Here is a 17,985-nt window from a genome sequence, read left to right on the forward strand (position 1 = left end):
GACTGTGACGTACTAGCGAGCGCCCGCGACTTCATCCGCCATTAGACCTCTTTAATCCGGCCCTATCGCAAAATCAGTTCTTAGCGGTTAATTACTAACTATAAATTACCTCCCTGCTAAATTTCATCTTTGTACGTCAAGCGGTTATCGAGATTCCATGATGACCATTCTCATTTACCATCACGTAGGTATGAAGATTAATAACTAGCCAACGCCTCGCGGTTCAGTTCCCGTTACCGTGAGAATATGGGGATAAAATATAGCTGTTACGCCCCGATAAAGTAGCTTTCCATTGTTGAATGAATTAATTGATATTTTAAACAATCTTTCCTTTTTAAATCTATATTAGTTTTATTATTAAACCAGGTGCACGTGTGAGTGTGGGCATGAAATATAACCAATGTTACTCGCTAACAATGTAGATTTCCATTATTGAAAAAATTAAAAAATAACATTTTTCCTCTTTATAATAATAGCTAATACTTGTTTATATAAATAGCAAAAGGAAGTCAAATTTTCTACATCAGTGGTGTCAGGATTTAACCTAATCATGGCGCCTCAAGGGACGAGCGGACTGTTTATGAGTAATCATCTCAGTAAACGTGGCATCAATCGCGTTCCGTGGAACGGTTCGCCGTGTCATGGGTAGTTCACCACACTACTAGACTACGGGAGCGGAGCTTAGAGCAGCCCTCCGCAACGACTGCCTTACTGTGTAGAAACGGACTCCCGACGTGTAAACGACGCGCGTGGTTTATATAGCTCGGGAGCTAAAACACTTCGTTAGCGTGAGTTAGGACTTGTATGAGACGTTAAACTTTTGTTGTAGGCTTGTTTGTTATTTGCTTTTGTGTTTTTTTTTAATTTACATTTTGAATTGGTGGGCTTTAGAGTCATAATTGTTTGATTCTTTTTTTTTTAAATAAAAAACTTTAAATAAAATATTTTAAATCCCTTCCTTCGAATAAAGGACTTCCAGATCCGAGAAACTTAGGCTAACCGCTTCATCAACGAGACAGTTAGCGTACCATACAGATACGTGATTCATTTATACTTAAACTAATTAGTATCTACATATACACTTACTAATCTATACTAATATTTTAAAGCTGAAGAGTTGTTTGTTTGGTTGAACGCGCTAATCTCAGGAACTATTGGTCCGATGTGAAAACTTCTTTCAGTGTTAGATAGCACATTTATCGAGGTAGGTTATAGGCTATATATTATCCCCGTATTCTTACGGGAGCAGGAACCACGCGGGTGATACCGCGCGGCGTCAGCTAGTATTCTACAGAGGTAAAGTATATGGTAAAGTAGGGGGTATCTATGTTTACTGGATATATCTCTGGATCTACAGAACCAATCTTAAAAATACTCTTACTACTAGAAAGTCACGTTATTTGTGAGTGTAATAGGTCTATATTTTATCACTTACGGGAACGGAAACTACGCGGCTAGCAATATTTATAAATAAAATAATTAAACAAATAAAAAAACCCGACTGCATAAATTATACAAAAACTGAAAAGAAAAAAAACAAGCTCAGTCCAGAAGTGTAAAAAGCAATTAGAAAACAGTCGGGACCTATTATATTGAATAGAATGATTTTCGTCTACATTTTTTTACAGGTCCCGACTGTTTTCTAATTGCTTTTTACACCTTTGGACTGAGCTTGTTTTTTTTCTTTTCAGTTTTTGTATAATTTATGCAGTCGGGTTTTTTTATTTGTTTAATTAATTTATTTATTTCACACCTTTTTAGTTACGATAGATGGTGAATTTCGGATTTATTTGTTGGTTACATGTTACAAAGTACGATAATGTATACCTATGTCCAACCGAGGTTAAGTAAATATTCAAAAAGATCTCGAGAAAGAAAGGCGAATCTGACTCGCACTTGACCGATTTTTATAATGAATATATTTAGTTTAGTATTTTTTAGGTGTTATATAACTTCTCTTCATAAATCTTGCACCTTATAGTCATGCGCCTCGCGTATTTTGTATAGACAATTAATAAATAACGTTTTTCTAATGATAGTTTTTTTTTAACATGGCTATGATGTACCATTTTGAATTCCTCACAAAAAGCCCTTGATTTTGATACCCATGTTGCAATAGTAAAAAAAATATTTTTTTTTTCACCTCGAGTCTATAGCGTCTCACAGTCGTCTTGTTGTTTTTTTTTTAATTTCACCTATCTAAGAACACTTGGGTTATTAAGACAAATCTAATGATATCTTAATTACGTAAATCCGTCCAGCGGTTTGGAAGATATGAGGTAATAAAGAATATTACATACATACATACATACATACATACATACATACATACATACATACATACATACATACAAGATACGCGCGAAAAACATAACCCTTCTTGCAGTCGGGTAATAAAGAGGTGAGGATTGTGGTGTTGTAAGGAGTAATCTCTAGAACTACTGAACCGATTTTAAAAATTATTAATTACTAATAGAAAGCCACATTATTTGTGAGTGTCATAGGCTAAATTTTATTCCCTTATTCTTACGGGAATGGTAACTACGCGGGTGAAACCGCGGGGCGTTGTCTATTTTTCAATATTGTAATAAAGAACAATTAATTTCAATTATTTTAATAACTAGTTACTTACTACCTGCTATGCTTGACGCTTGATATCCGATAGCTGGCGGTATTTATATTACCCACGTAATAAATATTACTCATATTTAATGTGGCGTGTTATTAGATTATCCCATAAATATCGCATTTCCTTTGTTTGTTAGTTTTAAGACTTTATTGCTCAAATTAAAAAAAATATATAATAAACAAAGGCGAAGCTTATTGAGGCACTTTCTACCCGTTTTACTATTTTCTCATAAGTGTGAAGACCGAAGAAATGCGAGTTAATGTGAAAAATGTGGCAGTAAAAAGTACCTATAGGTATAATTTTTCATGATTACGTTAACCTTTTTGTTATCTTAAAATCAACTTTATAATAAAAAGAAATATAAAGGCAAATTGATGTACCTATTACATTAATAATACGGATAATACATCTTAAGTACTACTAATTGCAATTCGTGACATATAAAAAATTAAATGTTATTAAAATCAACATTTGAAAAATAATTTGATCCACGTGACGAGTTTATGACCCGAAAGTAGGTATTGTACCTACTTATTTTACAGGTTTTATTACATCGGCAAAAATTTCAAGAGTTAAGCAATTATTGATTTTTAAACGTGTTTGTATTCTTGCGAAATCGTTACACATCAAACAGAAAATAATTGAGTCTGAGAACAAGATACAAACCACCTGGAATATAATTAATAGAGAATCAGGAAAAATCAAACCGCGGGATATGAGTTTTGAATTAATTGTCAATGACAAAAAGGTAAACACTGATATCGAGGTTGTTAATGCCTTTGAAGATTTTTTCCAGAATGTTCCTATCTTGTTAACTGATTCACTAGATTCGTCTGCTACGGAAGCCCAGAGACTATTAAGAGGCAATGTTAAAGAGTGCAACGTTCTTTTTGAATTTCACCACATAACTGTATCAGACATTAAAAAATCTTTCAATTTATTAAAATTAAAAAGAACCGGAGATCTGTGGGGCATGTCAGTGAAAGTAATATCTAATATAATTGATATCATTGCTCCCCACTTAGCTATTATTTTTAATGAATGTGTGGACTTAGGTATTTTTCCGAACCTAATGAAGCATGGCAAATTGATACCACTTTTTAAATCAGGAGACAAATCAGATCTTAATAATTATAGGCCGATTACAATATTGCCAACACTTAGCAAGGTCTTTGAAAAAATCATATTAAATCAACTTTTATGTCATTTTAATTTAAATAACTTGTTTCATCCTGAACAGTATGGTTTTACAAAAGGTCGCAATACAACTGATGCAGGGGCTAAACTTTTAAAACATATTTATGAAGCATGGGAAAGTTCTAAGAATGCTATTGGTGTGTTCTGTGATCTGTCCAAGGCGTTCGATTGTGTTGACCATAACACCCTTCTACTCAAGTTAAGCCACTATGGCATCAAAAATGTTGCACTCGATCTCATTGCCTCTTATCTCAGTGATAGAACACAGAAGGTATGCATAAATGATATAAAGTCGCATGGTTCCACTACCATAATGGGCGTCCCACAGGGTTCAATTCTGGGTCCTTTTCTATTTTTAGTGTACATAAACGATTTACCATACCATGTCAGCGGCATATGTGAGATTGTACTGTTTGCTGATGATACATCCTTAATTTTTAAGTCCGACAGAAATAAAGATAACTCTGACGACGTAAACCGTGCCATATCGCATGTGTCGCATTGGTTCACTGCAAATACTTTTGAATGCCAAGAAAACTATAATGATCTATAATGATCGATGGTGAAACACTGGAAATGGAGAGTTCCACAGTTTTCCTGGGAGTGACCTTGGATTGTAAACTTCAGTGGGGTGCTCATATAGAAAAACTGTCTGGTAAACTTAGCTCAGCGGCATTTGCCGTGAGAAAAATAAGACAGTTTACTGATGTCGATACAGCTAGGCTTATTTATTTTGCGTACTTTCACAGCGTAATATCTTACGGTATTTTATTGTGGGGCAAGGCTGCCGATATACAATCTATATTTGTACTTCAAAAAAGAGCAATTCGAGCAATATATCAATTAAAATCACGCGAGTCCCTTCGTCAAAAGTTTAAAGAAATAGGTATACTAACAGTAGCCTGTCAATATATATATATAACAGTATAGTATATGTAAGACAAAATATTAATTTGTACAAACGAAAAGGAGATCTAAACCCACGTCTTACTAGACACGGGCATAAGTTAGTTATTTCTGCACATCGTCTCCAAAGAGTAAAAAAATCTTTTGTAGGTTTGGGTGTACTCTTCTATAATAAGATCCCCAAGACTGTGATGGACCTGCCAATGCATAGCTTTAAGCAATGTGTTAAAAAACATTTACTTAGTCGAGGGTACTACAACATTGATGAGTTCCTTAATGATAAAGATGCTTGGAGGCCGTTGGATCAGCTTCCACCTTCACACAGGAAGTAAAACTATAAGAAATGTAAACAGTAATTGTTATCAATTGTAAATTATAATACTGTATGACTTTTTCAAAAGAGCAACTGTTGAGTTTCTTGCCGGTATCTTCTCAGCAGGACCTGCCTTCCGAACCGGTGGTAGAATCTTTACAAATAGTCAACTGACGTGTCAAAAGTGCTTGTAAACTGAGCCTACTTGAAATAAATGATTTTTTGATTTTTTTTGATTGTTTGATAAGAGATTGTCATGGCTAGACCTTCGTTGTACTATAAAAGCTGAAAGTTCACCAGGTTATACTTTTATCATAATAAGTAGGGTACGCAACAATGGAGTAAGGTTTTGACGGCTTCCCTGGCGCAGTGGTATGCGCGGTGGATTTACAAAACGGAGGTACTGGGTTCGATCCCCGGCTGGGCAGTTGAGATTTTCTTAATTGGTCCAGGTCTGGCTGGTGGGAGGCTTCGACCGTGGCTAGTTACCACCCTACCGGCAAACACGTACCGCCAAGCGATTTAGCGTTCCGGTACGATGCCGTGTAGAAACCGAAAGGGGTGTGGATTTTCATCCTCCTCCTAACAAGTTAGCTCGCTTCCATCTTAGACTGCATCATAACTTACCATCAGGTGAGATTGTATTCAAGGGCCAATTTGTAAAGAATAAAAAAAAAAAAGAAAAGGTCCGTGATGGCTTGGGAGGTAGCAGTTGGAGTAGGTTTTAAGGCTCCAGATCCTCGATAGTTCAAGATTTTTCGATGTTTTCTAAATACTAAAAATAGTTTTAATAAGAAAATATCGATTTCTGTGCAGTCTTTTTTGTTTTTAATCTTTTTTAAAAATCTGTGCAAAGTACATATAGCTGTGTACGTATAATACGTCTACAAAGTCATATAAAAGAAAATTAAAAATAAAATGGGATACGTTCTCTACAAGCAAAGTGAGGATAAATTTTTATCGTCTATTCTATCCTATAGTGTGGGGTATCGCTATCGGTATTTTTGTCCAAGAAGGGGATTTTGTGCTAACTTAACCTACGGAACCCTACACGGCACGTGGCCTGACACGCACGTAGCTGGTTTTTTAATTATATTTACCTATTGTACTAACACGTTAAGTCTATTTTATTGCATAGCTTAATTATTTGTTTCATTCAACTTTGAAGAAACAGGAAACATGAATACACCATTTATGTGACATTGTTAGTAATTAGGGTTTTCCGGTATTAGCAGTTCACTTTAAAATTGGTGAGACATATTATTAATGCAAATACGGTTAAGTCCGTAGATGTCGACAAGTTTCACGTGTCTATTTGTAGACGATTCATTGACCGCGATCGATCGTGATGACGTAGATCACAGTTTGTAGTTTACTTTTTGAAGTGGAACTACAAACTTGTTCTCACTTGAAGCCTATGAAGGTCAGAACTTAGATTAGATTAGATTTAGGTGTAGGTTAATCTTTAACTTTAAGTTTTTAACCGGACTCTGCAGTGCTGTGGATGCCTGTAAAAGATGGCAGCAGTAGTCCAAGAATTTTGTAACTGACTTATATATAATGTTTTCTGCTGTCATTGTTGGCATTACAAATAAATAAATAAAAGCTGAAAAATTGTCAGATCATGTTCAGTGTCGGATTAAAGTAACTGATACCCTGTGGTCCCCCTATCCTTAAATGAACTACAGATAATTAATTATTCAAAAATTATATTATTATGTACCGAAGTACGGTGAATCGTATGTAAAAAAAATCTAAACGCGAAATCGAAATGGATTTGAAATTTCTTTAGCTGTAGTGAGCTCATTTTGTTCCTGGTCGTCTGTGGTGCCCCTCTAGACGGCTGTGCACCCTAGGGTTGCCAACCGTACTATATTTAAAAAAAAGTAAAATTTCAAAATTCATTTATTTCAAGTAGGCTCAGTTTACAAGCACTTGAAACGTCAGTTGACTATTTGTAAAGATTCTGCCACCGGTTCGGAAAGCAGGTTCTGGTGGGAAGAACCTGCAAAACACTCAACAGTTGCTCTTTTTTTTTTTTAAATATTTACTTTATCATTAACAATTATTGATAACAACATTACAATTTCTTATAGTTTTACTTCCTGGGTGAAGGTGGAAGCTGATCCAATGGCCTCCAAGCGCCTTTATCTTTAAGGAACTCATCAATGGTGTAGTAACCTCGACTAACTAAATGTTTTTTAACACATTGCTTAAAGTTATATATTAGCAGGTCCATCACAGTCTTGGGGATTTTGTTATAGAAGAGTACACCTAAACCTACAAAACTTTTTTTACTCTTTGGAGACGATATGCAAACATAACTAACACCCGTGTCTAGTAAGACGTGGGTTTAAATCTCCTTTTTAACACATTGCTTAGAGTTATGTATTGGCAGGTCCATCACAGTCTTGGGGATTTTGTTATAGAAAAGTACACCTAAACCTACAAAACTTTTTTTACTCTTTGGAGACGATATGCAAACATAACTAACTTATGCCCGTGTCTAGTAAGACGTGGGTTTAAATCTCCTTTTAGTTTGTACAATTTAATATTTTGTCTTACATTTTTTTTTTTGTGATGATGCAGTCTAAAATGGAAGCGGGCTAACTTGTTAGGAGGAGGATGAAAATCCACACCCCTTTTGGTTTCTACACGGCATCGTACCGGAATGCTAAATCGCTTGGCGGTACGTCTTTGCCGGTAGGGTGGTAACTAGCCACGGCCGAAGCCTCCCACCAGCCAGACCTGGATAAATTAAGAAAATCTCAATCTGCCCAGCCGGGGATCGAACCCAGGACCTCCGTTTTGTAAATCCACCGCGCATACCACTGCGCCACGGAGGCCGTCACATAGATTATACTGTTATATATATTTGGCGGAGCATACTAAATACTACTTCTGATAACGGCGAAGCTTAGTCTCAGAGCAGGTTCTAAGCTTTACGTGGCAAGGATGGCAGATACACTAAGTAACACTATCAATCATCACCGAATCGATCACTTAACTTACTACTACAGTTCTACCCTCTATATTGATCGAGTACAGCGCTAATACTATCACATGTAAATCTATCATAGGACAGGTAGTCAAGCACGAGCGGATCTCAGACTTGCAACTGATGTCAGTTGGATTGAGGGACCCCTTTATGACATGTCAATGCTCTTCATCTCTCATCTAACCGCACCGGACGATAACTCACTCACTCATTATATTCACTGACTCACTACTTAACTTCTACATCTTTATCACTATTTCACTATGCTTAACAAATGGAATACGACTATCCATTTCAAAGACCGCGATTACAACTCAACGGCTCCACTCGCTGGCTACAGTGGAGGCAAGGTGCCCCACTCTGTTAAGCGTACCGGTCAATGCAAAGCAATGCTATTGGACAAGAGTCACGTGATCAATCTTTCAGAGTCTTATTTATTTAAACAGAAAATAATTAAAACCCAATTATTACATGAAAACCTGATTCTAATATTTTCACAATAATTAACGTAGATTTTGCTAACCGATCAAATAACTCACTCGCCGACATATATATATACTAGCGAACACCCGTGATTTCGTCCGCGTGGTAATGAATGTAAACTTTCTAGCCCTATTTCACCACTTTAGAGTTTGAATTTTAAAAATTATTGAATCCCATTATATTTCATATTTTTTTCATGATTTATGAACAAATAAAGTGTAACTCTAAAAACAAAAATCGGGCAGCAAATGCAAGTCTTGTTTATGAGAAAATAAATAGGTAATAGATATTAATTTAATCATCTCTGGGTGCATTCTTTGAACTGAAGTTTGGCGCTCATGTGTAGAAGTCTCTAAACTGGTAAAACTAGTCTGTATCTGTCTTGAAATTTAATTGGCCGTGAAAATAATTAAATAAGAGTCATTAGATACCTGGCATTTCCCTCCCCTTTGAGGAAAAATGTCGCGGGGAATTTACGTTGCATATGTTATTAAACCTGTCGATAGGGAGGTATTTTATCGATACTTTTTAAATGTCCTTCTAAATAATTGTATAAATACACTTCTCACTAAGATACCCATAATGTGACAATTTAAAAATAATAATAATCTAAGACGGTAGTGCGCTAACTTTGGATTGAAATTTTTTATTGAAAATAAAAATCCAATAAAAATATTTATTGGATTTTTGTTAAGATTAGGTTTATCTAAATAATATATCATTTAATTAAGATTAAGATTACCTATCTACTCAATTCAACATTAGTGACGTATCGTAAAAAAACAAGTTCAGATTGAGGTAAACTTGTGTGAAAAAAAAAACTGGAATAGCAACATCGGGTCTTCTTAAACGAGTTTTAAACTCTTAATCAAATACATTAAATAATGTTTTTCCCCTTAAATTATAATATCGATAAAAACGTCTCACCACACTAATGTTAACCAGAATATTGTGTGAAGACGGTTTGTTGACGGTCGACTCAGTTTATAAACACGATCCTGAGTGGAAGCTGAGCAGTGTCGGATCTGAGACGTGGAGGTCAGCCGCGTCTTAAAAAAATATTTAAATTATTTTATTTAAAGTGAAAAACAAAATTAAAACATGCAGAAGTGGTGCCTGTTTTTGGTACTAGGTATGTAACCCTTGTTTTTTTGTAATATGTAAATAAAAACATATTTTTACAATTACAAACCAATCACGTGTGAATAGTGTAAAACTTATTGACTAATTTAAAAGCTATATCCCTAGATGCGATTAATAAATTATTATTATTGTAAATGAAAATGTGCTATAAAATAGTATTTTAAATGCAAATATACAAGACAATCAAAGACGGTTCGGTAACAATGGTTTAAACTTTTAGATTAACACGAATAAACGTAGGTAGATTTATAAAAATAAATTCTTATTCCATAATGTATGATGATGATAGGATATTATAGACTTTTGTTTTTATTATAAGTATGGACGGACTTTTAGCCTTTATAATACGACAACAATGACTACAATAATTAGGATTTGTCAATTTTTCAAATACACGATAAATTATCGACACGATCACGTCACCAAAATTATAAAGTTGGATAATGAAATAGTTAAATTAATAAATAATTAAGTAATACTTAGATACATCCTATCCCATCCATCCCATCCCATCATACAAGCTATAAAATGTTTGAATTTTAGAAGTATAAAAATTAGGATATTTTAACAAATTAGTAAGGAAACACCTGTAGATGATAATATCTCCAAAAGATTTTAAAGTATTATGATGTTTTTCTGTCTTTACAGCTATCTTAAGCTATGAGGCTCTTGGTTATAGAAACAAACGTCAAGCAGAGAGTGAGAACTCGAATTCAGGAGAAGAAGATTTAGAAGACAGATATGGCTGGAATAGACCAAACAGGCCAAACCGACCAAACAGACCTGACTTCTGGTTCCCAGGACAGGGTCAAGGCCAGTTCCCAGGCGGACAAGGTCAATTCCCAGGAGGACAAGGTCAATTCCCAGGACAAAATCAATTCCCTGGAGGCCAATTCCCTGGAGTACAGGGTCAGTTCCCAGGAGTACAGGGTCAGTTCCCAGGAGTACAGGGACAGTTCCCAGGAGTACAGGGTCAGTTCCCAGGAGTACAGGGTCAGTTCCCAGGAGGTCAGAATCCGTTCCCAGGAGGACAGGGACAACAACCAGGACAGGGACAACAACCAGGACAGGGACAACGACCAGGACAGGGACAACAACCAGGACAGGGACAACAACCAGGACAGGGACAACAACCGGGACAACAACCAGGACAAAATCCAACGCCATCTCCTAATGCGTAAGACGTTTTGCTTACTTTTTAAATTGTTATTTTGAAATTTTGTATATTGTTAAGAACACCAAACTGGTTTTGATAAAATTATGAACTTGGAATTTAATGCTGACTAAGCGGTTTGACCTTGTACAAGAACCACTAAGGAAACTAGTTTCTTTCAAAGCAGTATTTTTCTGTAATGTTATCACACTTAAAGACTTTATTTTTATATGATATTTCTATAACAATAAATATTTAGAAATAACATTGATGTCATTTAGGTACGAATAACTAATAATTTCATTCAATTTTATATCTATTTTATTATATTGCTAAATAAATCCTATTGCTAAATAAAGATCTTGTACTTACTGGTTAACATAATTAATGCACGCCTTTTCAAATCACCGTTTGTGGACGTAGCCTCCAGATTTATTTATTAAGTTATACCAATGAATGTTGATGGAAAAGTATTTGGTTATTCTGCAAAGGCAAATAAAGGATCAAAATAGGATAGTAGGAAATAATTCGATGAGAAAAAGCGAGCAGTTACAATGATTTTGATGAACATCAACTTAGTAATAGTGATTGATGGTGTTTCATCATAATTATGATGAATTAGACTTCCATTCGGTCTTGAATACTAATTAATCTCGCTAAAGTGTATTTTTATTTTCAAGAATACAAAATTCTAAATATCCTAACGTACGACTGTAGTAAATCTTACAGATTTTGTTTATCTATACAAGCTACAAAAAGTTGAACTTTGAGAACTATGTATGTATAAAAATAATAACATAAAATTTAAAATTTTGAAACACCCCCGAATAGAGTAAAGACTTTTATGCCTGAAATTCTTTCTATGATCATATTATCAATATGAACAATCGGATTTCCATGTCCAAATTTTCCCATCACCAATTTTCTCATCAAACGAAGCTAAGAACACTCTCGATTAAAGTCGTCAATATTCTCTTTCAGTGCGTTTTCATTTGAGATATATACTCGAGTATATTTGCAGACATTCGACAACTTGTAAACGGCTCAACCGATATCCATCACACATGTCTTCATGACATGTGTGATGGATATGGTGACACTCGCAGATAAGTCAATCACCTTTAATGAAAAAAAAAACTAAATTCAAATCGCTTCATCCATTTGGGAGCTATGGTGCCACAGACAGACAGACAGGTCCAACTTATAACATCCCTCTTTTGCGTCGGGGGTTGATGATGCTACAGTTACAGTATAGTAAGGAAACACCAGAGCCTGTAGCCTTATGGCACGTCGATTCTCTTTCTATACAAACGCTAACGCTCCGACAATGTATGGGAATGACAATACCTATCGATAGGTCACGAGATCTAGTTGTCGATTGGATCTGGCATTCCCATAAATTCTGTTAGTTTTCAAAGCGTTAGCGTTTGTAGAAAGAGAAGCCAAGTATAGACAATACCTATCAAAGTTTTTAAAGCTACGAGTTGGTACGTGATATTTTTCTGACTAAAGCCATGATGAACATGATTATCATCAATTAGACGTCTATCTGTATATCATCAATGATTTTCTCTATCTACAACAGTCGTCTTGTTTTCAGTGCCACCACTCAGTCCCCTGCCGTCCGCGCGTGTATAGCAAGCTGCCCGGTCACGGCTGAATACAACCCTGTTTGTGGCTCCAACGGCGTTACCTATGACAACCCTGGACGTTTGAGTTGTGCTCAATCCTGCGGAGTTGGTGAGTATTAAAAGTTTTACCTAATCATGAATCCTTCCTTCCTTAGAGTGTTAGAAGATAAATAGGTTAGTTTACTGGTAATTTACTTGCGTACAGTCTTTCGTTATATTTGTCAACATAAGTTTAATTTTCCAAGACCATTAGGCAAGTCTTTAACCAACCTTTCTTCTGGGGTTAAAAATCAATATCTATTATCTAAGGATCATGCAACTACCAAAAAGTGACTCCAGGTCCAGGAATAAATTCAAATTTTGATGAAATCTAATGATTAGACCATCGTTAACTTTTGCGACGATGCATTTTTATTCGATGTTCAGGCAGATTCATAAAATAAAATACGCTTTTATAAGAATTACGAAAGCATTAAAAAATTGTTTCAATAACATTATAATCTTTATTACTATTTTAGGTTTTATACAATGTTTATAAGCATACAAATTTAATTGTTTATTATTTACACCATAATAATTTCGTAAATCAAGGGAAATCTTATATTACTATTGTTTCAAAACACGTGACGTGTCTTTTGAAATGTTAATCGATATTTATTTACTTCTCATAAGAAGGTATGTGTATTAATATTCTGTATTTCGATTTGTTAGATATGGCCGTCTGTTGATTGCCTTTTAATGTATGCTTGCGCAGTCATTTGTTAAGTATATATACGATTTTCCTCATGTGCAAAGTAATACATAGTTAAACGTATTCATAAATAGATAAATAATTATAATTGCCATAAATGATAAATTATTCTTTAACGGCTTGGTAACGTACATATTGCATACCTACTAAACTCGCTTAGAATTTACGTCAAATTCAAATAGGGTATACCTTTATTGTTATTGGTTACAGGACATATTATGACGCATGCGTATATAATATAGCGTAAATCGATTAATTATTTATCGATAATTTACAGCATTTTTCGATCTTTCTTTTCAGCCTTAAACCACTAATTATGACAATTGCGGATTTTATGATAAAATATTAAATTCGTTTGGAAATGTTCATGAAAAATTGAGATAAAGATGTTGTAGGTATCGTTGTTTCTGATTGTAATAATTAGAAGTAATTTAGTATTGTAATTACTAATTAAACATTGAAACCGCTAATTCCTTTTTCTTTGCTTTTCAGGTGTCAATTTCCTAAGATCATCGCGTTGCCCCGGCACAACTCAGGCCAATTAGACTAATTAATTATTATTTAAGTGTTTCTCATGTGACTGATAAAAAAATAAAACAATATTTTTAGTATGCTGTGATTTTCATTTTTTGTTAAATTGACAACGCTAATTGTTATTTTTTTTATATGATTTGCGGAGATTGATATGATTTTGGTTAGAGAATATTTTTTCCGTAGGCACTTGTTTGTGGTGCTGTGTACCTACTCGATATCTCGTAAAGTATCGATTGTTGAATTCCATTTAATATCCAGTAAATTACAACTGAATAGTCCAAACAAAAAACAATAAATTTTAAATAATATAGTGCGACCCTGATAGCGACTATAAAACTGAAATTATTTATGGATACTTCATGAGATTTTGATCACTGCAGAAAAAATAATGGATCTCTTAGATACCTAACTGAAAATAATAAATTTCAAGACTTCGTATAGATATAAATAAAATCATGTTCAAATTCAAAGTTACCCCGACATTATGTATTTTGAGTTTGTGAGATTATAGATAATCACTGGATCTACTTAACCAAGTTGGAAAATTCTTTTACCAACAGAAATCCACGTTATTTGCGACTATTATATGCTATGTTTTATCTCTGTATTCACACGAGAACGGGAACTATGCGGGTAAAACCGCGGGACATCTGCTAGTATTCAATATATAAAATAGCCATAAACTATTTTTTGCATTATTGTAAAGTGTGAATGTACATAAATTCGGAGTATTCTTATAGTTAAGCAATTTTGTAAAAGAACAGGGTATCTGCGATCATTAATTTCGAAGGTACAGGGATTTAAATGGTCATATTTGCGACACTGCCACGGTTCCTTGAAAAACGCCTCATACAAAATGGCACGAATTAATGACATCGTTGATCATAATGATTGTTAGATTTGTATAGGCGTTTAAATAAAATTTATGGGCGTCCAAACAAAATTACAAATATCTTTATTTAATGTAAGGAAGCTAAAACTGTATGAATTTTAATCTAATTACGATAAAGGATTTGTAATATATTTTGAAATTTTATAATCTTATTGCAAACATCCAGACAATCTTTGCTTTTTACGTATAAAATAGTTAATATTGAAATTATTTATCCGACTGTCTAATACAAATCCATATATACAAACCTAGTCATCATCCCCATTAAGACCGTCAAAAGAAGGGGTTTCGATATTTTTTCCTACAAACTAAATAAAACAATTAGTTAGACATAGCAATCCTTTTCATAAATAAGGCTTATGAATATTATTGTACGTGAACATAATTTTTTGCAAGAAAACGAGTTTTAAACAAGCTTTGTATTCTTGCACTTGCCTGGACACTAGAACTTGTTTTTGAACTTATTAAAAACTAGAATTACTGCTTTACATGAGCTTGGACTAGTATTATAATATTATATTGTATATTGTTAAGTGTTATATGAGAACATCAATCTTAATGTGCTGCAAAAAATAGACATTATGAATCTTCTTATTTCTTCTTTTTTTTACTCGCCGGTTTTTAATTAGACTAGCATAATGTTGGACTAGGTTTTAATTAGCAGTATAGTTTTTAATATTTATTTGATAGCCTTAGTATAATATTTGTTTGATAGATGTTGTGTACACCAGGGACTTTGAAAATTTACTAAAAGAAAAAATCTTTTAAATTTGATTTATAAATAAAATTATTTTGATCGATTTTCGTGAGTATTGAAAGCAGAAAGAACGAAAGAATATGACATTTATTGAAATTTAAAAGGTATTCTTTATATTCTTAGTCTTAATTTATTTTAATTTAATTTATGTGAAAATCGCAATATGTATTTTGTAGAATAGTAAATAAATTAAGAATAGAAACGGGAAGTCAAAGGTAAAAAAAAAGTTATTGTACATGCATTAGGGATTTTATAAGGATTGTGGTGTACAGTACTATTCAGGTTTACGTTACAAATAAGAAAATTGTTTTCTTGGTAGTTACAAACAGGTCATCGTTGATTTTGGGACACACAAAATTTTCTTTTTATATGATTTTGCTCATTTTATAAAGTTTCTTTTTAAAAAATGAGCAAAATCAAAATTAATGAGCATGTTTTTTTAGCAAATTATCTATAAAACAGTTTTCAATACTTTTTACCAGAACGACAGTTTCTGAGATATTTAACGATTTAATCAATTAGCAGCAATTAATTTTTCTTTTTGAACTACTTGCAATTTGTACAGTAAAGGAGGCAACATTCTAATCTAGGAAGACGATCTCGATATCTTATTCTTGATTTCTTGAAGAGCATTTATTATATAATGTTTTAGGGCATATTGAAAATCGTACTGATTCCTTATTCTGTATTTTGTTTATTTATATTTCCTTACTCCGGAAACAGGTATATATATTTATCGAAACACTGAATAGGTATGGGTCAGCCATGGTGGAATCTTGGAAATAATATTGCCAATAAATAGCAAAATAATCACTTTAATGCAATCACAAATTTAATAAACAATAACAATTAATTAATAATAATAAATTAGATGGAAACGCGGTAAGTTTTATGCTATGAGGCCTTTCGCCCAATTTTTATAACAGTTCTACTTTTTCATTCCATATTCTTTCTCTTCTTCTTTGAAATACGTCCACTGACATCTCAACTGGCCATGTTACACATGCACAGGCCTTTATAGCATAAACCTCACCCAAGTGCAGTACGTTTCCTACTGCCGCCATAAGATGGCACTATTATTATCTAATCTCCGACATATTTAATAACGTTAAAATTAACCATCGTTTAGTAATTTGTAAGTCATACAATTTTTCATTTTGTGTTAATAATTTTAATTCTTTTCACTACCGTTCACCAAACGATGCCAACCGAATATTTTTACACTCCCATTACTATAAAAAACTAGAAATTATATTTTTAATCAAATTTCAACGCAGTAAAGAAAAAACACGGTGACATAACATAAATATATTTTTGTAGAAAAAAATTCAACGGCTTATAATTATTGCTTGTAATTAACAAACAACTTATAAGTCGTTACTTTACTAATAATAATCTTCTGATCGTCATCTGTCGAGCGTGTCATCGTCCTGGGGAGTCCCTCAGGCATGTTGTGCCCGGGTGTTCTCACCTTGCTAACGGTGAATACTTGCACAGACATAATCATTTTGGCTGGTGGGAGGCTTCGGTCGTGGCTAGTTACCACCCTACCGGCAAAGACGTACCGCCAAGCGATTTAGCGTTCCGGTACGATGCCGTGTAGAAACCGAAAGGGGTGAGGATTTTCATCCTCCTCCTAACAAATTAGCCCGCTTCCATCTTAGACTGCATCATCACTTACCATCAGGTGAGATTGTAGTCAAGGGCTAACTTGTAAAGAATAAAAAAAAAAATCAAGTAGCCAAGATAAGATAAGAAAATAGCAGTGCATTGCTTTACTGGGACCGAATGATTATCACTGGCAGGTATATTGTTGCCAATAGACCTGATATAGTGCTAGTGGATCGGTCGGTGCGCCGTGCAATAATTGTTGATATTACTGTTCCACATGACGATAATCTGGTTAAAGCCGAAAAGGAAAAATTATCAAAATACTCGGACCTTGCTCACGAGATTACCTCCATTTGAAATATTGAGTTAACTATTATTGTTCCATTGTCAGACAATGGTATATGGTATGGTAATAGCGAAAAGCTTCGACCAACACTCAAGAAGATTTCGCTTAACTGTTGCTCAAGAGTCGGATAAAGAAGGCAGTGATTCTTGAGACAGCGCGTATTGTGAGGAGGTTCCTCACTCTGGAGCCCTGACCTACGGTTGCTTGGGCACACAAATGTCCCGCAGCGGGAGGGTTATTTTTTTTTTATAAGTTTTTAATAGTGTTTTATATATTTTGTATGCATGTATACATATATATAACATTGTTAATATAATAATCTATATATAAATCTTTTCCACCAATTTAAAAAGTCCGTAGGTAATATGTTATTACAAAGAATTCTGATAATTCGTCAACGGTTCAACTCTGACTCTTGGTATACTTACTATAAATAATGATAACCAGATTGGTCGCTACTGCGTCAGAAAATTTACGAGAAAATACATTAAATATAATATTAGTAGTATAAGTGCCTATCTTAAAAATTCATTAGCCATTAAATTTATACTTACTCGTACAATAAAATTGTAACAGGCTAAATTCTGTACATTGAAAATATTTTGAAAATTTTTGCTGGAGGGCATGCTATACTGAAGCCA

At 34.0% G+C, this 17,985-nt stretch overlaps 1 protein-coding gene across 1 annotated transcript; it reads left to right on the top strand.

Annotated features, from left to right (window-relative positions):
- The first annotated feature begins 9,498 nt into the window (after window positions 1-9,498).
- On the top strand, window positions 9,499-13,815 carry LOC128198640 (uncharacterized). The gene is made up of 4 exons (XM_052884974.1): window positions 9,499-9,658; window positions 10,318-10,846; window positions 12,423-12,562; window positions 13,697-13,815. Exons 1-4 carry the CDS (start codon window positions 9,628-9,630, stop codon window positions 13,747-13,749), a joined length of 753 nt encoding a protein of 250 aa, XP_052740934.1. The 5' UTR covers window positions 9,499-9,627; the 3' UTR covers window positions 13,750-13,815.
- The last annotated feature ends 4,170 nt before the right edge of the window (window positions 13,816-17,985 follow it).

The sequence above is a fragment of the Bicyclus anynana genome, chromosome 13, assembly GCF_947172395.1.
Source record: "Bicyclus anynana chromosome 13, ilBicAnyn1.1, whole genome shotgun sequence".
Lineage (NCBI taxonomy): Eukaryota > Metazoa > Arthropoda > Insecta > Lepidoptera > Nymphalidae > Bicyclus > Bicyclus anynana.